General features: G+C 43.3%; 1 protein-coding gene across 1 annotated transcript in view; it reads right to left on the bottom strand.

The window, feature by feature from the left end:
- Window positions 1-2,593: 2,593 nt before the first annotated feature.
- btbd11a (BTB (POZ) domain containing 11a) overlaps window positions 2,594-22,632 on the bottom strand; it is a 110,226-nt gene continuing 90,187 nt past the window's right edge. The window contains exons 3-17 of the mRNA XM_061069221.1: window positions 18,255-18,462; window positions 13,781-13,933; window positions 13,365-13,530; window positions 11,269-11,358; window positions 9,355-9,456; window positions 8,618-8,711; window positions 8,155-8,290; window positions 6,820-7,055; window positions 5,618-5,796; window positions 5,277-5,382; window positions 3,939-4,041; window positions 3,732-3,813; window positions 3,417-3,485; window positions 3,210-3,323; window positions 2,594-2,916 (exon numbers count right to left, since the gene is read on the bottom strand). Coding sequence (XP_060925204.1) covers window positions 2,686-2,916; window positions 3,210-3,323; window positions 3,417-3,485; window positions 3,732-3,813; window positions 3,939-4,041; window positions 5,277-5,382; window positions 5,618-5,796; window positions 6,820-7,055; window positions 8,155-8,290; window positions 8,618-8,711; window positions 9,355-9,456; window positions 11,269-11,358; window positions 13,365-13,530; window positions 13,781-13,933; window positions 18,255-18,462 — 2,069 coding nt within the window. The 3' untranslated portion in view covers window positions 2,594-2,685. The remainder of the gene's footprint in view (window positions 2,917-3,209; window positions 3,324-3,416; window positions 3,486-3,731; window positions 3,814-3,938; window positions 4,042-5,276; window positions 5,383-5,617; window positions 5,797-6,819; window positions 7,056-8,154; window positions 8,291-8,617; window positions 8,712-9,354; window positions 9,457-11,268; window positions 11,359-13,364; window positions 13,531-13,780; window positions 13,934-18,254; window positions 18,463-22,632) is intronic.

The raw sequence follows: 22,632 nt of genomic DNA, 5'->3' as shown, positions 1-22,632 counted from the left end.
TATATATTTCATTTTCTGTAACTATTTACAGAACTTTAAACCAACTTGTATGTGCCTTGGCGTTTCTCATGGTTTTCGGTCCAAAACAAATATTTGAGTAGGTTTTTCTTTTGGAGTGTGCTACAACATTTGAAGCCTAAAGTTTTGCAATTTATCTGAATGTGAAATCAGGTTCATGTAGAAACATCCACCACGAGGTACGAGGACACTTTGCATCGAGAGCTGATGGAAACCATGCAAATTTTCTTTATGGAATCAAATTAATACAAATAACAACTTTGAACTGAAGCTACAGAAAGAGGAAACGATCTCACAACATGTGGAGCAATCACCAGATCAATAACTGACATAAAAAACAATCTACCATTTCCTTTAGTTTCAGTTATTGATGCAGTAACTGGTTCAGGTGTCTGATATCTAGTTTCCCTTTCTTTAGCCTAAGAATTAATTATTTCCCTTCCTTTCCGTCTTCACACACATATTCTCAATTCTGCTGAACACACAAACATGTGACTCTTCCAGAAACTCTTAAAATCCTGTAAGTGTAAGTGACTGTGTGACCGCCTGTTGGAAACCAGCCGGATCTGTGGTTAACTCACAAGGTTTTGTTGTTGAAATCAGGGAATAATGTTTTTTTGCCACAGTCAACAAATTCATGTGGATTTGATTCAGAAGCAAAATGCTAATTATTTAAAGCTTCATATTGTGTTAATCTTCAGCTTCCACCTTCAATATATACGGCACAAAACAGAACTTTCACATCAGTAGTTAGGTATTTCTTCCTCCTCAGTCTTAGTCAGGTTTTTAGTTTAGAACATAGAACAAACTTTCGATATTCAATCAGAAACAGATGTTTTCTTACGCAGCAGTTCATGTTTCACACTAATGATTTAGTTCCATTCCGAGCTGTTGAACTTCATCTGAATTTATAACAAATCTTAAATACATTTTCAGAAATGAAGCAAAAGAAAATGCGGATCAACACTCGTTTCTTCCACCAACTGTGATGCGATGTTTTCATCTGCTGCCGTTTCAGAGGACATTTAAATCACCTGCTTCCTGCTCTTCACCATGAACTTGTTTTCACTTCTTATTTTCCAACTGTTTTTTCGCAAAAGTTTCTGGCGTGACCAGAAAAACAAGTGGATAGAAATACATCTGTCATAAAACACAGTCTACTAATAAATTCAGTGCTGATGTTACTGAGAAGATGAGGATGAAAAGTCAAAAAACAACAAAAGACGAATGCATCGCCTGATTGACCCTGATCGTGTGGAATGTGGTGGAAAAATCTGAAAATGAAATAAAGGGAACGTCCTGTGACTGAACTTCAGCTCCGACCCGTCTACACACAGAGCACAGCTACAGAGCAACTCAGCAGGAGTCGTACTGAAACAGATTAAACATGCAACTTTGCATAAACAGAGACACACACACACACACACACAGCAGGAACAAACTGTCCGGGGAGCAACATTCAATTCAATGAGACCGGTTGTCAGCGGCCGAGCGGGTGGAGGAGGATACTGTACATCAGTTTACAAAAAAAAGGAAAATAACAAAAACAACCAGCACGATGACGTTCAGGACGTATTTACACTTTGCTGGGAGAGGGGAAAATTCCCTACCGATCAAAAGTCCCTCTTCCATCCTCCTCAGTCCCGTCTGTCCTGCAGTGGATGGAAAGTTCAACAAGCAGCCCCCCCCCCCCCACACACTTTTTCAAGCAGCTCAGTTCGGGGAGGTGTCATGCAATAAAATAACCCAAGATGACAGTGTGTTCGTGGTGGTCTATCACAAGTTCCTTTCCCAGGTGGACGTCCGTGTTTCAAGCATAGGTTCTTCACTGAGCCCGGCCGCCTCTCGTCAGGTCGGCGCGGCGGCGTCGGCCACGGACGGTGGAAGTTGGTGTGATTGGTTTGGCCTCTGCACACAGTCGATATAACACAGTGAGACGCCAACACAGAGGAGACAGAAAGGAAACGTCCACCTAAGAATCTGTACCTGCTGGCATTGCTACTAATCACTTTTTAAAATCGGGTGTATACTCGGGATTATGTTCATGTGTTGGGTTGTGTGAAACTTCAAACGGCGACGGCATCCACTTCCATGAAGAGATGACATCTGTAAACCAAAGTCTCCTGATAGAGACGACGAGAGAAAGCTGCTTGTGTTGAGTTTAGATTCTACTCTACCTTTTTCTTTAAGCAAAAACTAACTAAAAAAGTAAATAGTCTGTATTTCATGCATGTTTTCTAAGTGAAATACGATAGAAAGTTGTATAATCGTGGTTTGGTCTAAGTTATACTGTTGGGTTGTGTATGTGTTTCTTTATTTGTTGTAATTATTTTCAGTTTTTTGGACTGAATGAGAGGTGATGTGGGAGCAGTGGGACGACGAGTGAGAAAGTTCTCCCTCTGAATTTTGTCTCGTTTAACTTCAGTTAGCTGCAACAGGCAGAATTAAAGGGAATCCCTGACATAGAAAAACTCCTCCTCCTCCTCCTCCTCCTCCTCCTCCTCCTCCTCCTCCTCCTCCTCCTCCTCCTCCTCCTCCTCCTCCTCCTCTTCCTCCTCCTCCTCCTCATCAGCGGGGCCAGGGCAGGTGGACGGGGTGACAGTGTGTTAACGGTGGCGTTACATGGATGCTGCATCCGGATGGGAAAGGCCCCCGGTGAGGACGGCGTCACACCACCGAGCCCTTGGAGGTGGAGAGGTGGATGGAGTGGATGCGCGTGGCCAGAGTCTTCTCCAGGTCCAGGAGGATGTCGGAGCAGATGCCGGGGCTGGACACGGGGCTCTCGGCCGGAGGAGGCTCGTACAGGAGCTGCTTGAAGGCGTCGAGCTCGATCAGCAGCACCATGTTCTTCAGGAAATAGCCCTCGATGAAAGCCGTCAGCTCAGACGCGCCAAGGAACTGGGACGGAAAACAGGAGGAGAGTTAGGATCATTGTTTGAAGGATTGATTAAAGACACTTCGCATTAAGACTTTGTGGCATTTGATCAAAACCAAAGTCTGAAATCTAAATTGAAATGTAAGTGTTAAAACATAAACTGTAGCTCAGGAGGTCCGAGGTCAAAACAACAAGAAAACAAATCCCCATTTAAAAGTGATAATTAATTCCGAAGTGAAACAAACAAAGACATTTGAAAAACAGGAGAAAACAGAGCAAAAGAAAGTGCCGCTCCCCCCTGACAAGGACCCCCCACCTTGGCGTGCTTGTAGAGGTCCACACAGGTTTCCGTGGTGATGTTCTTGGAGCAGATGATCTCACAGTGTCTCTGAAGGCCCTCTAGTTGGAAGAACTTGGCTGCAGACAGGAGCTGCCAGGGAACAGATCATCCGCACAGAATGAGGCTCAGCGCCGCGGATTAGAAAATGTTTAACTCCGGCTCCGGGGCTCGGTGACGACTTACCTCCATGACTTCAGTGTTGCGTATGTGCAGCGACTCAGTGCCTCCGCAGTACAGATACTGCATCACCAGCTGAAACACAACACATCGGACCACAGTCAGTTTCTAATGGGGATTTTATATTGAAACATTTTTCCTTTTATATTCTGTTTACACCGCTTATATCACTTCTAGTCCATTTCTACACATCCACTGATTTGAGACTAAAAGAAAAAAAACATTATTTATCAATAGATATTCGGTTTTGGCTTCAAATATCTATCAATATCATTATAAGGCTGGTTTTTGGTTTTAACATAAAGATGATAAACGTCTTACGTGAAATATGTTGTACTTGACGTGACTGATCTCAATACAGGTGTTTTCTGCTGCTGGTCGGTTCTGAAGCAGCAACTTGAACCTGGAGGAGACGGAGGAAGTCGTGGATACGTCACAGCTGTTTGTGTATTTCAATATCACGTGTTTGAGCAAAAGAAAAATAGAAAGAAGACAGTGAAATCGTATTATTATTATTATTTCTTTTACCTGGCTGAAGCTGTAAACAGCAAAACTTTATGTGCATAAAACGGTTTCCCCTCCACCAGGAACGTGACGTCAGAGATGTCCTTGTTGTTCAGGAAGAGAGGGTCTGAAAAAAAAAGATTAATCATTATTTAAATCATCATGGTCGTTCATTACTCAGAGGACGACTCATCACAGATCTTTCAGCGCCGCTCCATCAAAACACAATTCTCTTTTCATGTGTTCAACTCTAATCTGCTTCTGAAGATGTTTCTTCTGATGAATTACTGAGACATCGACATTTGTCCTCAAACAAAAACAAAACCACAACAAACCATTTGCAAGTTTATTCTATTCATTTGAATAACTGAACACTAGGTGGCGCTGCAGCACTGTCACTGGGTCAAAGAGGAAAAATATAAAAATATAAAAATGTTTATGGCGTCTCAACTTTAAATAAGCTTTTATCACCATGGTTACAGTGATAAATCACCACATTGATGACACTTGATACAAAGATCATCAATTCTGTGTTCATTTATTTAATGGTTTTTACTTTATGTGGAAAACAATCGTAAGAATTGCAAAATTAAAATGTCCCTGATTAAAACTCAATGGGCTTTTAATTATTGAAGTGGTAACTTTTGATACATGGAAGAGAACTGAAATGAATGTTAAGCATTAATATTAATATGCTTTTATATGGGCTCTGCATAAGGAAATATACATTATTTGCAGAGCGAGTATCTTCCCTTAAGGTTGACTGGTCCCAGTATCACCACACTACATGTTGAGGTCAGTTGCTGATAACTAACAGACAAACAAACAGATGCAGGAGAAAGGAAAACATCTGTGGAGCGGAGAGATAATCAACCATGTTTGGAATCTGGGATCTTTTGTGAATCCAAACAAAGGAGGTGATGAGTTGTTTCTGTAATTTGAGATTTGTGTAATAAACAGTTCCTCTAAAAAACCCACGTAGAATCAAGTTGATAAAATAATGTCTCTGAAAACGACTTTGTGACTTTTCCCTTCCTGGTGGAAGATCACATCTTGGCACGACCTCGCCCGGCGGCTGCCAACGGCTCCCGAGCACCAAATGATTTATTACAAAAGTGACTCAACCTATAGACAGTTTATAGAAAAACAAGCCTCAGTGAAGAACAAGTTGTTTCCAAGTATTAAGCACAGTTTGATTGACATGTGATCTCTGACCTAAAGTTAGAGACGAATCCACTCCCCTACAAAACAAAGTGTCTCCCCCTGGCGTCTTCCTCTTCACGCTGCTGTCACTCAGCTGCATTTGATGCAGAAATCACAGAAACACACAGAGACACTATTTTTACCTCCTCGCTCTCTCACCTAAGCGCGAGGTCTGTTTCCTCTTGATCTCCGTCAGCTTGGGGATGGGGAAGGGCCCGTAACACTGGGTGAAAATAACCGACAGCTGCTGGCTAATCACCTCGTTCTGCAAACACACAAAACACAACGCAAACTTTAGATTGTACTTTTCCGGCCTCAGTTGTTATTTGGGACAAGATGCAAATGTATGATAATGTGGTTTTTGCAGATAAATAGATGCAGCTATGAGAGTAAATGTCACAGGTTACTTTGCATTCCCCCCAAAAAACAAGGCACACTTTGTCTGATGTTTCTCTAACGAGCGTTTTGTTGACATGCACGTGACGGAAAGCCCCGGTGACCTTGCTGGTGCGGAGGATCTGGAACATGAGCGGCAGGCCGTGTGTGATCAGCTCCTCCGTGTACTCGTCCTCCTGGATGCAGCTGAAGTCTTTGAGCAGGCCCTGGATCAGTGGCCGGCGGTGCTGGACGAAGCAGGTGCGCAGGGACTCGAGCCAGGTGTGCAGCGTCCAGGGAACGCCTGGGAACACAACCACACACACACGGTAAATATGACACTTCTAGAAGAGCAACGACAGACTGAGGGGTGTCAAGGGGGGGTTGGGGGGAGAGAGTCGACCATGTTTCCATCACTTCATGGTGTTAGTGCGAGTTGAAGGGCCGTTTCCTCCGGGGAGTGTTTAGATTAGTGGAGAAATAAAAACCAGCACTTCGATTGAAAGATGTCCTCTGAAAAGAAAATTACTTCAAGGTTCAGCATCGATGTGATGAGAGCAGGAAAGAATCGTAAATCATGACATGACAGTGAAAGCTCCGCATCAACAGCACCTCGGAAAACACCGGATCATTAACTGAGTGGAAACTCCATCGGAAACATCACTCATCAAGCAAACATGGGCCCGTGTGAGGATTTTTATGTTTTACATCTTCACAGTGTAGCTGGGAAGAAATAAGCAATTTCAAGACGTCACCTGCGACAGTTCGATGCTCATCTGTCACTACTTTTCCGACATTTTAAATTCCGACAGCGGAGATTAAAAGAGCGACTCTCGACCTTGGAGGCGGTGGTTGATAAAAACAATCTCACCACAAGTAAAGTAACTGTTCTGGAGCTTTGTGGTGAGAAGAAGACACTTGAATTAGTTTTTTTTTACTGCACAAATGATGTCACTAGTTTGCGTTTGCATTTGTCCATCTTTATCTGCACTCAAGAACAACATGACCTTGTTTTGAGATTGTCCAGATCAACCGCCACCAAAGGTCTCGTGCACAATGAGCTGGAAGGTGTCGGGGGGGTGAGAGCCGATGACGGCGTCATCTACAAGATGAGCTTCAGGACACGTTTCAACATCAGGCTCACACCTCAGATATAAAAAATCCTGTTTCTGAGGCGGGTTCTTATGGATGAGAGGTGCTACGGGTAAGCGAAGGACAGGACAGGACAGGACGGGACAGGACAGGCACAGCATGAGCATCATCTCCAGGACAGCTGGAGGCAGCAGAGAGCATGTGTGCCAGTGAAGCATGCATTAGTAAATCTGACCTAAGCTGCGGATGTCTATGGTGATGTCCACATGGCCGTGCTCTGCACTATGGTACATGGCCTCTCTCAGGGCTCTCAGTTTGGCCTTTCCTGTTCGCAGGGTCCCGCTGCCGCTGTTGGCCTGCAGAGCCAACCTCTTCTCCCCAGGATCCGAACCCTCGGCCAGGATCTCCTCCAGGGACAGCACGTCCCCCTTGTCCTTCTCCGACTGGGACAGCAGCTTCCGAAAGACATTCCTGGAAGGAGGGGAAGACGGGAGAAGATCAAGACGCTGACGGAGATTAGAGGAGAGCGGTGAGCTAGAATAACAGATTGTTTAGAAGCTGAGGGGAAGGAAGTAAATCTGTGGGGAGGAACTGAAAAACACATCGAATGAGCCTGAGGTAAGAAGCAGTAGAAAAGCTGTGAGGTGGATGATCACAGAGCAGAAAATTAGACCTACACATACTGCGTTAACTCCACATTAAGCCCACTCAGCTCTGATGACACTCACAAAGTCCTCATGCACTTAATGAAGCACAACCGCAAACTCTGAACCTGAGTCACCGCTCTGCACAGTCATAATATAAACCTTAGAACTTTATATCTGGAGGATTTCTGGGGCAGATGCAGATAGCAATACATCGGTCGATATATATTTAAAATGAAAAAGGGTCCAGTGATTCATAAGAAGTTGTTCTCGAATCTTTATGACGAAGATATGTAATTGGGGCTTCATATTTTATCATTTAATCATAAACTTCATTGTAATTAACTTAAAAGAAAACACAAATACAGCAAAATACATAGAACTGGAGTGAAATGCACATATTTGCTTCATTTTCTAAACTGTAAAATAAATGGCCAACATCAACAGTTGATTTTTACCAATAAATCATTCCAACTCTAGTAAAGCAACAATACTGTCTTCATCCTTTTCTGCCTTTTAACTGCACCCAAGCCTCCGGACGATCACTTCCTATAAAAATCCCTTCCATCAATCTCTCAACCAATTTGAACCAGCTCCCAAAACACTGCAGCATCACCACCACCATCATGCTGTCATTGATTATCTTATTAAAGCTCGTGTTTTGCTCGTGTGTCTCCACGTCCACGCAGCTCTCCCTGGATCCTGACGGGCTTCATCTCACTCGGCTGCAGGGAGATGATGTCAGAGCGGAGTCGTCCGTGGCGCTGAGCAGACGGCGGCTCTTATCGCTGTCCGATACACAACTCAGATATCTGCCTCTCTTGTGCTGCAGGCTTTTGTGGGAGGCTGATGCAGCGCCGAGTGTGTAAAGGGATCGATACAGTGGTAATAGATATATCTGCGGTGTGTGCGTGTGTGTGTGTTACCTGTGGCCGTGTGCTGCTGCCAGGCTGTAGGAGTTCATGTCGCCCAGTGGAGCAGACGAGATGCCGTTTCGACACATGGTCCCAATCATGGGGTCGGCCCCTCTTTCCAAAAGCAAACTCACCAGCTCAAAGTTCCCTGAGGGGAAAACACACAGTTAAAGGGTGAATACACTCAAATAAAACTGTGGTGGAGTTGTTTAGATGATACGTTACCTGAACTTTTACTTGTTATAGAGTAGTGTTGGTATTCTTTTATTCATATTAAGGATCTAAATACTTCTTTAACTCTTGTTTGAACTTCTACATTTTTATTTCAAATGAACAACCAACCTTTGGTTCTGCTTTGACAGTTTAATGACAATATTGACTCTAAAATGTAGGTATAAGATATAAGATACTGCTAATTTTACAAAAAAGAAAAGATCTTGTAGTCAGGAAAAAGACTCAAATAAGATGAATCCACCTGCAGCGGCGGCGAGCTGAAGCGGCGTCTCCGTGTAGTTCTCAGCCCCATCCTGCAGGGCGCCCTCCACATTCGCTCTGTTATCCAGCAGCAACTGTGGAAGTGGTGAGGGATGGGGGGGAGCAAACCAGGAGGGAGGAAGAAAACAGGCGAAGAAGAGGAAGAGACGTTGTGTTAGAGTCAGGAAAAGTCTCGACCACCACAAAGACTGTCCGAGCTCCTGTCTACACTTCCTCATTAGCTGTGTGTGTGTGTTTTTATGTCTTTGTTGGTGTTGAGCTGAAAGATTGTGTTGGTGCAGATTAATAATTGAAAAAATACTGGAGGCAACGCTGTTCCTGGGGCTGTCGGCTCAAACAGTAACTGACAGAATGTATTATAGATTAAAAGGGAGCAGAAAACCCAGAGAGATGGCTGTGGATCATCTGGCCGAGGTTTGTTCTGCTCAGTTTCGCCTCTGGACTGTTTCTCCCTGCTGCTGCAGGACCGAGCCTCAGATTCAGTTATGGTGAAAACTCAGGGTGACTCATCTACACATCTTTAAAAAGTACATAATTAAAAAAAATCTGCAGAGGAGTCGTCTCCATTAAGAAACAATTACTGCACAAACAGGATCAAAATCAAACAGACACATGGCTTCATTAATATTGTTATTATCATGATTGCACCATAATCATCATCATTATAATCCTCTGAAGGGCCACAGGTTAAAGGTTACAGGTCAGAAACGTAGCTACCTGCACGACAGGGACGTGTCCGTGCAACACAGCGAAAGTGAGCGGCGTCCCCTGGCGCGTTTCAGGATAAACTGAGGGGTGCTTGTTTACTGTGGTGGGCACCTGGGAAGTCATATAGGTGAAGTTCAGGGAGAGAGATATATATGTATATATATGTTTGTTTATATACAGCCGTTAACATTCACAGCTCAGGGAGGAAGAGGAGGAGGAGGAAGCAGTATGTGCAGGAGGAGAAGTGTGAGCAGAGGAAGAGGAGGATGGCAGAGGGAGGTTTCTCCTCCTGGGCTTCAGAGAAAATGTTGCGTTGGACCTAATCGTGAGTCAGTTACTGTGCGTCTGAATGATCTCCGACTGTCTGACTCTCTCACCAGCGATTCATTCCAAAGGGGAATGAAAATACAACAACCGACAAATTACTTGCGGGGGGGCGGTGCTGACTCATCAACAAAGCGGCAGCAGAGTAAAATTAAACAGCTGTACAGGCCGACGTTGTTCTGCGACTCCTGGTTTGTGGATGTCAGCCTCCTTTCAAACATATGTTTATTATAGTGTCACTTTTCATTTCTGCTCCAGTGCCGAACATCTGTGTTTGCAGATGACGATGAATTATTAATTACTTTTTTTAACGTCAGCTCGTTTCTGCACAAACAGACTCTGACGGGAATAATTTTATACATATGAAGACTCCAGAGCAATAGTATGATTTTAACAAATGTTTGAGGGTGATGTGCTTCTACTTGTTTGGACAACTGAGTTTTAAGGGTTTAATTAAAGTCCTGTGGTCTGCACCCATTGGACGGTACTAGCCGTCAATCACACGGTATCCACGCCCCAATAAAAAAAGTCTATTAGACTCTAAATGGGATAATAATTCACTAAATGTAATGACTTGAAACTAGAGATTAAAAAACATAAACTTTTATTTGATTTGTCACTTATTAACTGGCTTCACTTTCAAAACCTCCATGGACAGCTCCCAAAAGTGAGGCCTAAACATCTGGATTGCCCCTGGTGGCTGCCTGCAGTATAGAACATAAACCCAGCCACCTCCATGTTATTGGATGGGACATGGGTTGAACTAAAAAGTCAAAGTACACGTCAAATACATTTTTCGGGATCGGGTCACAGAGGCAGCTTCAACGGGAGAAAGAGGAGACGCGTCGTCGTCCATCTTTATTTACAGCATGTGTTGTGATAAACGATTTCATAACATCGAGACTTCAAATCTAAATGTGGATTCTCCGTCTCTTTATCGATTTCTCAGTAAACAAACTCAGTGCACTTTAGTTTTTACGAGTCAACACACAAGCACCAAACACAAGCAGGATGGAGTTGCTGTGGAGGAGGAGAGTCCAACGGGCGGTTCTGCTCTCCTAAGTTCTTATTGAGCGATGAGGCCGAAGCACAGACACACACACGGGTCACAGAGCAGACAGAAGCAGGGTTTACTAAAAACATCGCTTCACTCCAACACACTTAAAGAAATCTGTGCAAATGAAGTTCAGCCCGCGGCAGCACGCTACACCAAGTGCACACATCTCGTACAACACTGATGCGTTACTGATGTGGTCGGAAAGCAAACTGCTGCTGGACGGCGTAAAAAATGTAATTAAGTAACATGGCTGCACTTGAGGGAATATCGCTGGAGTAATATTCTGTATCAGCACAGACACAAACCACCGCTGTTACCGTGCAAATGTTTATTGCTTATCAATGCACTTCATGTAATGAGCTGCCAGGAGAACAGGGAGCATGCGGAGAACAGGTGAGACGATGAAAAACAGAGCAGGAGGGAGAGGAAGCAACAAACAGCCAGTTCATGGTTTTCAGAGGAACAACACGTGTCAAATGAACAGAATGGAACAAAATACAAAAATGTCAACTTTGTTGCAGGACTGACGGACAAACACTGACCTCGCTGTTGATGTCGGCCCCGGCGTCCAGCAGCATCTGGACCATGGCCTCGTCGCCGCGGACGCAGGCGTACATGAGAGGGGTCATGCCCTGTAGGAGGGAGGAGGAGGAGGAGGAGAGGAGGAGGAGGAGGAGGAGGAGGAGGAGGAGGAGGAGGAGGAGGAGGAGGAGGAGGAGGAGGAGGAGGAGGAGGAGGAGGAGGAGGAGAGGGTTACACGGTGAGAGTCGGAGGAAACATGTCGAGAGAGTTCAGGAAAGAGGAGAAAAGAGAAAAGAGCCATCATCAGCTCTAAAGGTCCATTAGCACTTCACCAACAGCTGTTCTCGTTTCTTTTCCCTCAGTCTCTCTTTATATAATGTTATTTAAGTCACAGTTTTATAAAAAGGACACTCAGAAGTTCAGCTCCGTTTATAAAGACATGCACTGAAATACACTTATATACAAAGTGGACATGAGTCATTGACAGCTGTTGCTTGCGACTTTTGATTCTCTACACATAATCACTGCCTCAGAATAAATGCGTCTTTTCCGAGGGGAGCGACAGCGTAAGGGGGCCGTGGAACTCTTGATTTAACATCTCACGTCTCTGCAGGCCGCCATATGCACGGAGCGGTCTCCTGAGCCCGGCACGCCCACGCACATTCTACCGCGAGCTGCACGCCGACGGCCTCGCTCAAGTGTCGAAGTGAGAAAAAGAAAATGTATAAGAGAACTCAACTTCTACACATTAATAAGACGACCCTACACATTTCACAGGGTTTCAGCTGAGCCTCCATAAAACAGACTTCAATTATACGTCTGATCTGAGGTTACGCTCAACAAAGGTCTTTTTACGACGAGCTGCCAGCACGCCGCTGCCGCCGCCCTAAATGATGAAGACCGCCATTCCCTTTGTGGTGATTCCTTTTTAAACATTTCCTGGACACCAATCTATTTAATCAGCTGAAAGGGCAATGGACCCTGAGGACGATCACGATCACGCCGCTCAGTGATGGTGACAAACAGCAGGTTTGACTTTATCGCTCCCGTCTGGTCCACTCGCGCCGTTTAGCTTTTTATTTTACAAGGAGATAAAAGCCAGTGTGTTACCGTGGCTGCTCATACATGTGGAGGGAGGAGGAGGAGAAATATCAGTCAATAAAATCTCTTACACTGAGGACGTGTGAAGACTGAAAAGTGAATCAGGGCTGTTCCCTAAAGTGATCTGACTGAATCCACAAATTCCTCTTATCTCAAGGTTTTAGAATATTTCAGGAGTGACCTGCAAATAGGTTCTGAATTGAACTTAACCAGGCTCATCTTTCTGACGGCGGAAAAATCAAACTGAGCTTTTAGCCTCCACTTAGCAGAGCAAGGAAGAACCAATATGAGCTGGGAAATCAGAAAATCCCCAATGACTTAGAGGCAGTGAGATATCGACCCGATGGTCAAAGGAAACCAATCAGAGCTCAGAGCAGGAGCAATATCAGATACTAATGGAACAGTAGATCACGTTCTTCTGTTATTACAGTAAAGCTATAGTGCAAAGATACGATCAATCTCTGAATTGCCTTCAAACACTTTTTATTGTGTTAAAACTACATCAGTCTCACCGAATTATCATATAATGACACATTGAAGGGGGTTAGGGTTATATAACGTTTTTTTTAAAGAGAGAAGATTAAAGGGGAAAATCTGAGTTTTATCCCTTTACAAACATATTTGTATATTCATTTATAATGAAAATTATAATTTCCTGCAGCTTGAATAGAGACAGGCTCAGAAGTAATACGAAATATAAATCCTATATGGAATTAAGATGGACATTAGAGATTCAGACACCAGTGTAAATGCATCACGGCATATTAATAATCACATTGCATGACTCACAGGGAGCAGTCTGTGCCCAGCGTGTGTGTGAACTGGGACGAGTTGCCAGGTGATACTTGTTAGAAATGTACAATTCATTGTGTATTCCTCTCCACCTGCCTGTGTAGGTGTGTTAATGCAGTGTACAGTATATGTGTAGGAGGGTGTGTGTGTGTGTGTGTGTGTGTGTGTGTGTGTGTGTGTGTGTGTGTGTGTGTGTGTGTGTGTGTGTGTGTTAGTGCCAGACCTGCTCGCTCATGCTGTTGATGCCATCAGGCCCCAGCAGGTTCACCGCCTGCTTGACCAGGTCTGTCCGCCCGCAGTTGAGCATCCTGAAGCCCAGGTCCTGCAGGAACTTGGCCTCGGTGGAGGCTGCGTCCAACTTCCTGGTGGCACAGAAACAATCCTCCGCTCTGCAGATGGAACAAACAGCTATCGTTTACAGCTAGTAGGAGATCGGCTGATTTATAGATACAGACAGTCCTGAAGATTTGAACAGATGCACAGTTTGAGCTCTGATTTCGGAGATAATGGGCTCATGGGTGAAGGTTTATGTTGAACCAACAAGGAAAACGCTGGCTGAGGTTTTAATTTGACATGTTCTCATCATAAACTGGTCAAATCACTCCCTGTATTTACAGTTTGGTGTCAGGTTATTCTTACTTTATCTGCCGGGGTTCACAGTCCACACCGGGCAGCAGCAGCCGGGCCGCCTGCCTTACGTCGTCGCTGTCCACAGAGAAGCTCCGCCGGTGCTCGGTGTGGGCGACCGCCACCCGAATCCACTCCATCAGCGGCGGCAGCACCAGGAACGGCCTGCAGAGGAAAAACAGATTTGTGCTGTAATGTTTAATGTTCTAATTAAAGGGGATCAGGTTTCTCCTGCCTTCCCATTTTCTCTCCTCTAACCATCCAAGGCACACGGCTGCCCTCCAGTCGGTTTTCGTCCTGTTTCCCTTCCTCATTGTGAAACATCGTCAGGTCTCGACCTTTTCTCTAAAGTACCTTGAGATAATGCATGTTGTGATTCGGTGCTATACAGATAAATTGAATTGACTCACAGTTTTCCACTGGTGAAATGAGTTCCATAAAGCCCAGTGTGCTCTATGGACCTTTCAAATAAAAACACTTAATACAGACTCCAGTCCAATATCGACAGACACATATTTTCTAATTAAATATTCTCTGAGAGATAACGGAAAAAAAACAGCTGCACCAAATCAGTTTTCATCATTCAGAACAGAAAGAGATCTCCAAGTGAAAAACTCCCTAAACGACGTTATTATCTTATTTAATCAAAATCAGCAGCGGTTCTCGCCTGGATGACACGTTCATATTTCATCATTTGTTTCTCTAGTGTGTGTGTGTGAGAGAGAATCCTCATGGTTCATAACACACCCAAACGTATGGGTTATCCCCCCAATCTGAAATAAAGAACTTGGTCTTTCAGAGAAGGATTTATTGACTTCACGTTTCAATTCTATGATGCTTTTCACTCAAGAGGAATATAAACTGAATATTCTCAGGTCAACACCATAATCAAAACAATGTCTTATTCTGAATTAGGTCAATAGACAGAATATTAGTGTTTATGAAAACATAAAGTTTACAGTTACTTCAAATATTCAAAGACTTGGGGGAAGTTAAACTGCACAAATACTGCACAGTAGCTACAGTACAATGCAGTACAGGGAAGTACAGCAGGTACCCAGGGGCTGATTCGGTCATTTAGTTCCACTGTGTTATTCTTTTCAGTCTCTTATTTCATCCTCAGACGATAAAATTACAATGTCTCACATCGCTCAGCAATCAGCAGCAAGCTCCTCTGAGACTAACTGAGTTACTGCTGGGAAAAATGATGCTCCGGGGTTTATGATAAGTGCAAGGGGACAGTTTTATCTCATCAAAAAAACAAACACTTCTGAGAAATCTCTCCTCCATGATATCAGATCCAGTCCAGTCATTCGTCTCAACATCACAGCGTGAACACTCGCCCTCAAATGCTGAATTCTTCTTTTATTTGGCCACAAATCTGATTTGAATACATCCAAACTCACGAATCAGAACTGGTTGTGGATGAAGTTCATCTACTGGGAGTGCAGCCTCCCACTCACTCATTATAACGATTCTCTCAGGCTCATTCAAATGGTTCTTTCTCTTCTCTACATTAGTGAACTAATGACAAACACAACAACCTTGGGATGTGGCACATTACACATTAGCAGTTAGCATTAGCAGCTAGACATTGTGAGTATGTCCTTTAACAACCTCATATATTTTATTCACAAATACGCTTATTCTACAAGGAACATTAATTACAGTGGAGATGCAGTAAATTCTGAATCGACAAATCTCAGTTCGGATGATAATAAAACATCGTTTCGTCTGTGAAGGCTTTTAAAACCCTGAAGTGGCCTCGGATGCACAATAGAAACCTCCGAGACATGAAATTAAATGAGCTAATTCCATGTTATAGTCAGATAATTACATCACGGATCCATCAGCAAAGTTCCCTGTGGAGGTTTGTTCTCCCCCGTGACCCTCTAGCAAAGATAATTCCTCAAAAAGTGATTTCAAACAGACCCTGGTCCCCGGCGGAGAGAGAGAGAGAGACCAGTTGGGACAGTGTTGTTTACTGTGGATACAGCTGCCTGCTACTTCTGTCAATTTGCTGCGAGCACATGTTTAATCAAGGCAGCAGCTTTTAGATATTGATTTTCTGTGTTTGACCAGTTTTCATGTTTGTGTATGTGTGTGTTTTTTTTATTCTAAATGCAAAGTCTCTACACCTACAGTCTGTCAGGAATTAGAGTTCTTTTAAAAGACCGCTGACTAATGGGACACTTCAGGCCTCCTCCCTTTTATCTCAGCGGTTCTGCACCGACAGATGTCTGCTTCCCGAAAAGACATATTTACAGTTGGATGTTGGGAAAACAACGAGGGTAATGTTCCCCATCGGTACAGCCAGCCGGCCTGCAGCGACAGCTAACTAACCCAGCACTGCCAGGGTGAACATTCCTCCTCTGAAGTAAATGTCTGGGCCAAAATACTGAATAAATCATGAGACAAACATCTACTCTGCTGTTTTCATCTTTCCTATAGATTTAAAACATAGTGGGGTGAACCCTAGACTCATTATAGAGACGGATAACATGGAAATTGTCTAAGTCCTGGGAAAAAGAACCAAACCCGATGTTTTATCCAATTACAGTGAAGCACAGAGCCCATCCAACGTGACAGACCCCGACCTGAACCAAATATCATGTCCAAATCTTTGTCTGAACCCAGCCAGATAAGTTATAAATCCATGTTAGCAGATGGGCAATGGACTGCAAGCAATCCAAATGCGCAAGATGGCATATAGCTTGTTTCCTGGGTATCTAAGCTTGTTTCCTGGGTCGTGGGAGGAAGTGTTGACACGTCTTCCATCCACCTAGAGGTGGCGTCTGGGTAGAGCAGCAGGAGGCAGGACAGAATGTAATAAAAGGAGATCATGTGTCTTTGTTTACTGGTGTCCACCCTGGTCACTAAAGGCTCTCGAATATTGTCATCTTTCCAAGTTGACGTCTTTGTCTTTCATGGCTCCTCTTTTTCATCCTGAGATAGTTGCAGTTTGTCTGAGTTTTAACTTTGGGCGCTGGCAGGAAAAAAGGTCTGAAATTAGCTTAATGGATAAACCAATTTTCTTCTACGGGTAATTTAACAGCAAATAGATTAAATCTCAGGTGTAAAAGTAATTTCAGTTTGCTGCTGCTCGATAATTTAGCTCCTGAGAGAGGCTTCTATCCGAAGCTTCACAAAACAAGCCCTCTCCCACTGCTGCTCAGGCCTTTTCTACTCGCCTCCAACCTTTCAGCAGAATGCTAAATAGAGAGTCTTCTCTCCGGGGACCTGTGGGCCTGCTGATGTGTCACTCTGCCTGACATTCCTCTGGCTCCCCGGGGTTTCCAGGATGGACTTTTTATCTCTGCAGAGTCGAGGAAGATGTTGGAATATCCGTCCGTCCGTCCGATTGAAGTCCCCCTGGTTCCCATCAATCTGCCCCACGCCGGGGGAAGTGTCAGTGACGGCCGAGCCCACGCAGCATCTCACCCGGTCGCTTGTGGGCCAGAAAACGTGTGCAAGAAATTCGGGATGTGTGTACAAAAGGCTGCATGTGCCCCCAACGCACTGCAGATATACCAAAGGATGGAGAATTTACTCTTTTGTGTTGCTCTTTTCATTTGCTCGTCCCTAAAGAATGAATGTCAAACTTGAATATCCATTGATCCATTTCAAAGCTTCCTGATTTTATCTTCTATACGATTGGAACGTTTACAAGGTCACATTGCTCAGGTGTTATCCTGCAAAATGAATTGTCAGTGTCCAGAAATAAAAGGCCCAGATTCGTAACGTGGTTAATCACAAGGAATGTAAGAAAAAGGGAGTAAGAGATGTTTATCCACCACCTTTTGCTTGAAGTTTTTGGAGAAGTGAACCGTCAACATTTCTACTTCAAACTTGGATATTATTAAATTAGCCTATTTAGCTTCCACTGTCTGGTGATGAACTAGCTCAGTGAGTATCAAGACTTTTATTTGATGAGAAAACATTAATTATGGTTTTAAAATCACATTTATCATCAAATTTATTAAAAAAATAAAAAATCATCCTTTGAAACCATCTTCGTCATAACTTTTATATTAAAAAGTAAACACTCTCTAATCTAGAGGGACCTAGACATTCACGCTCATTTTCAAACCTATGATGAAACTAAACTCTTGAACTATCGTCAGACAGTCAGAGACGACCCCCATCTTCTCCTGACCCCTCATGTCCTCAATCATGGCAGCTTCACACACACACACACACACACTGTTTGAACCGTTGGCTGACACTACGCCAGCAGTTCTAACAGCTCTGGACCACCACGCTCCTCAGACACGGTTGTTTCAGCTCAGCAAACCAGCTTGTTTCAAAATGCTTCCTCTCTGTCTGCTCTCCTTGATAAGAACATCGCTCATTTTTTACATTCAAAGGGAGACCAGAGAGCCGTTATACAGGGAGACATACAGAACAGGTGGGAGGAAACACTTGAGCGTGACTGAAGGGAACCAAACCAGTGTAAAAACAAGCTGTTATTTCCAGGGTTCCTCACCTCTCAGTCTGCAGCGTGACCTTGGACGGCTCCACATTCGGGTTCTCCCATTCCATCTGTGGGCAGTGCATGAAGTAGCACAGGGTGTAGAGCGCCTCGGGTTCCCAATGCACCGGGCTGCTGGTCTTCTGGTGGACCGGCGTGCCATTGCTGGGGTTTTTGATGTGCAGCGGCTGCAGGTGGTGCATGGCCCGGGAAACCAAGTCACCTGGAGGAGATGTTCATACACATGCATGAGAGGAGCACGTGGATTGTTTTACAAACATGATACAGAGTGACACACAATCGTGTAGCACACAGAGGGAAGAGTTTTATAAAAAAGTCTGCACGTTACTCTCAGAGCACAAATCCGTTTCCTGCACTTCTGAGCTGATGTGCACTTCCCCCTGACTCACCGTACATGCAGTCGTACACAGTCCTCTGAGTGCTGCTGTGAAATCAAACCTCACACACGTAATTCACAGTGTGGGCTCGTATTCCCTCCTCAGTCCTATCATTAGCTCTTATTCCCCCTGTTGTCTGACATCAACAACTTACAAGCCACGAGGAATCCGCCTCACCTGTGTCGCTGAGCGTGTGTGTGCACGTGAGGGTTGAATCATTTTTAGTTATGAGCCTTTTGCCCATGTTTATGCTGCTTCATGGCTATGATTTGCTCTCTATTATATATCTATAATATTTTGTGAAGTACCTTTTGAAAGGTGCTTTAGAAATAAAGGTTATTTTAATTATATCATTACTTATTGTAGAGTTACGTCATTGGCAAGATCCTTTTCACCTAATTTTACTGTTTTGATAATTTTAGAATGTTTTAATATCTCTTTTCTCCCATGTTACATATTTATTGTTGTCTAATGCTGTGTGATTTTTGGTTTGCCTTGAATTCTTCATTGGTTGACTTCTAAAGAATATTTTAAAGTTTTAAAAAGGCATGTAAATAAACTTAGTGTCTTGACATTAAATGAAAGTAAATGCAATAACTCAACTCAGAAAATCTACCCTGCAGTGGTTAAGTAAACATTATTTCTAGGCAACATAAAGCACATTGTATGTTTCTTCCTTGTTAAATGTTGTTCACTGCTTTTAAACCTATTTTAAGTGTTGGTGCACAGCAGGAAGAGGACTTTTACAGGAGGGGGTGGGAGTCTTAAAGTCTGATATTCAGTCTGCACAACAGAGGAAGATCGACAGCTCTGACATTTAGTGAGAATAAGTCGTAATTCTCGGATTGTGGCAGCTTCACAGCAGTTTATCGACGAGGTCGTTAGTTATGCATTTAAGACTAATGATGTCGCTCTGAGAGGGAAAATACTGCAGTGCGAGCCGTCAGGGTTGGTTTCTCAGAAAGATCTACTAATTTAGGGCGGCACGGTGGTAAAGGGGGTTATCACTGTCAATTCACAGCAGGACGGTTCTAGGTTTGAACCTGACAGATGACCAGGGGGATGTCCAACTGCAGCTCATTAACTAGTAAGGGCAGGACAATGTAAGGTTCAGTACAAAATAATCCAAAAACATAATTTGATGGTGTTAAAACAGTGACAAATCTGTATGCAGAGTGAGAGCTGGTGCTGGTGCAGATCACGGATGGACAGATCTAACTATCTACTGGGTTTATTGGAGCTGTGGAGGATTCAAACTTATAACATGAGCACTCGGACTTGGAGTCTGACACTTGGACAGCAGCCGACACCACAGCACATACTGGACTCAAGAGCTCCAGAGAGCAACACCCAGACCGTTACTGACGGAGAATTAAACATATCAATAAGTAATCATCTGTTTCCATGATTGTGTTGAACTGGTTGAAGACATGTGGTGAGATATAAGGCTCCTGACATATTGGACATGTTTACGTTTGGTCACTAATTGGACGGAATCACATTTGGAGCAGCTCGTACAATAACATAAATTTCTCTTTGTTACATTTAGAATCTAATTTATTATTAACACTGAACTGCAGCTGGAATTACTCTGTTATAACTGGAGCTCTGCCACACACCACACACACACACACACACACACACACACACACACACACACACACACACACACACACACACACACACACACACACACATACACACACACAGTAAAGTATATAGTATGTATTGTGCTTCACTCAATACACCGATTGTGTTTCCACTCTTTGATTTTGCTAAACGACGTCGATTGACTCGTGCCCTTTGATTAGACTTAAAAATAACTCCACATAGTTCAGCAATCAAAGGAAAAGACGACTGAGTAACTTTGTTTCCAAGCAGTTGATTCTGGACACATGAAACTCTTCAGATATCCAAGTATCCACTGCAGCTCCCACATATTGGAGGAGATGCATTCACAACTATATATCCATCGTAACACCAGTTTGTTTAATGCTAGGAAAACATATTTCTACTATAAGAACTTCATGTGTAGGATTGTTCGGCCTTGGTTTGATTTAAACACTCTACTTCAATTAAATTTATAGTATTTCTGTAGATAGCACCAAACATACATTAGCTCAAGGCACTTGACATGTGAAGGTCAAACCTTACAAATGAAATTCTATTGAGCGATATTCTAGTTGTTGGAAGTCGTCGCAAACAATGTTTTTCTGCCACAAATGGTGTTAGATCAGAAAACTCTCGCTTGTAACCACGCGTTTAATAAAACGCTCAATGAATCAGTTTGAAGTTAATCAACAGGATTGATAATTTATTCACCCTGCAAGACATTTAGCAAATAATGAAAAAAAACATTCCCTTGTTCCTGCAACTGAAATTAGAATTTTATGATTTTATTCACTAAGACGACTTTAAATGTAATAACTTCAGGGTTTGAAATGCTGACGAGACTAAACGAACATGATATGGCCATTCATTTGATTGTACATGAACCATAACAAGCATCAAACTTTCCTTACAGCTCTGCAAGGTCCAAATAGGATGTTAACTTAGTTCCCTGAGCTTCACTGTGCAGCTCACACACTGTACCCTATGCATGTTCGATGCTCGGTAGCATTTAGCCAGACGCCTCAAGCAGGCGTAATAAACTGAGCATAGAGAATCTTTCCACTCCACGTAATCAGGAAGGGCGACATTAATAAAGAGAAAAGGAGACAAAATAGAGAAAAGGGCTGAAATACTCATTTACACGAAGGAACGCCCCTAATAAAAGAGACGACAGAGATCCACTAAGTGACAGCGAACCCCTGAGCAAAAACAGAACTCTACAGAAAGACGTTACATAAATAATGGAGCGTCTAGATTAAAGATTAAACAAAACCACTGCTGTCCCTTTCTCCGCAGAAGCTTTCTGTGCCTTTATTAATTGTTCTTGTGACTTTGGTTTTGACAACATTTGCTCCTGTCTCCTTCGCTGTAATTATCTAAGCAACACTCCTGTGGGGTTCATGCTTCATCTCATCTGAATTAATCACCGGGGACAGGCGGCTTAGTGTCTTCCTCTTCTCCCAGCCAAGTCCTTCCCGCTCGGAAGGACGGAGCAAAACTTTGTTCGCTGTTTCTCCGAAGGGAAAAATGGTGAAACTGCACAGAAGTGCCGGTGAAATTAAAAGTCAAAACCCAAAAGAGTTCCTGGTCTCAATCTCTAGTTTCAAGCGTTCCTCGATACAGCATGATGTTTACTTCGAGCAAAATATGTTCAGAGCATTCCAACAACATTTTCCAATATTTGCATCATAACGAGGGCTAAAGAAAAAGGATCGAGAGCGACAGATCATTTAAAATGTGCAGGTTAATCACAAAGCTGCTGTATATTCTCTGAAAACTCTGGTGTTGCTTGTGAGAGATGGACAGGAAATAATAAAATTGTCATATTTGCGTAAAAAAGCATTAGAAGCTTCTATTTAGAACCGATTATAAAATGACTAATTCAATTTTCTTTTTAATCTCCAAAAGATACAGGGACAATAAAGCACAATGCAATTATGTGGTCACAACGAGATGCCCCAGGGAGCGTGGTTTGAGTTATGGTGTTTTTACTTTGACGGAGACTAATTCAACTGTGATCGAGTTTATAAAACCTAGAAGAAATTTCATAACAAAATCAGTTCAATATTGTTCGGGTAAAGTAATTGAATATATGAATGAGGCTGCAGAATATATATACAAAAAAAATCAATAACCTATTTTCTCCTAGTTTAACTGTATTAACATTGACTCCTGTTTGTGTCGAGGGAAGTTCCCATGTTCTCTACTGTATGTTGCCGTGCTCCATGTTAGTGTGAATGTGTTTGTGAGATCTCTACGGGCACTAACACCAGCAGAGCTCCTGTCTGGTTTCACGGGGAATTTATGCACATTTTGTATTACAAAGTTTGAATTCTTCCCAGGCCTCCGATACCCAGCAGTCATGTACTGCACCGGTGAATTAT

The sequence above is a fragment of the Limanda limanda genome, chromosome 1 (genome assembly GCF_963576545.1).
Source record: "Limanda limanda chromosome 1, fLimLim1.1, whole genome shotgun sequence".
In the NCBI taxonomy this organism is placed as follows: domain Eukaryota; kingdom Metazoa; phylum Chordata; class Actinopteri; order Pleuronectiformes; family Pleuronectidae; genus Limanda; species Limanda limanda.
Note: the sequence above shows the minus strand (reverse complement) of the source record. Positions and strands in the feature narration are given on the sequence as shown.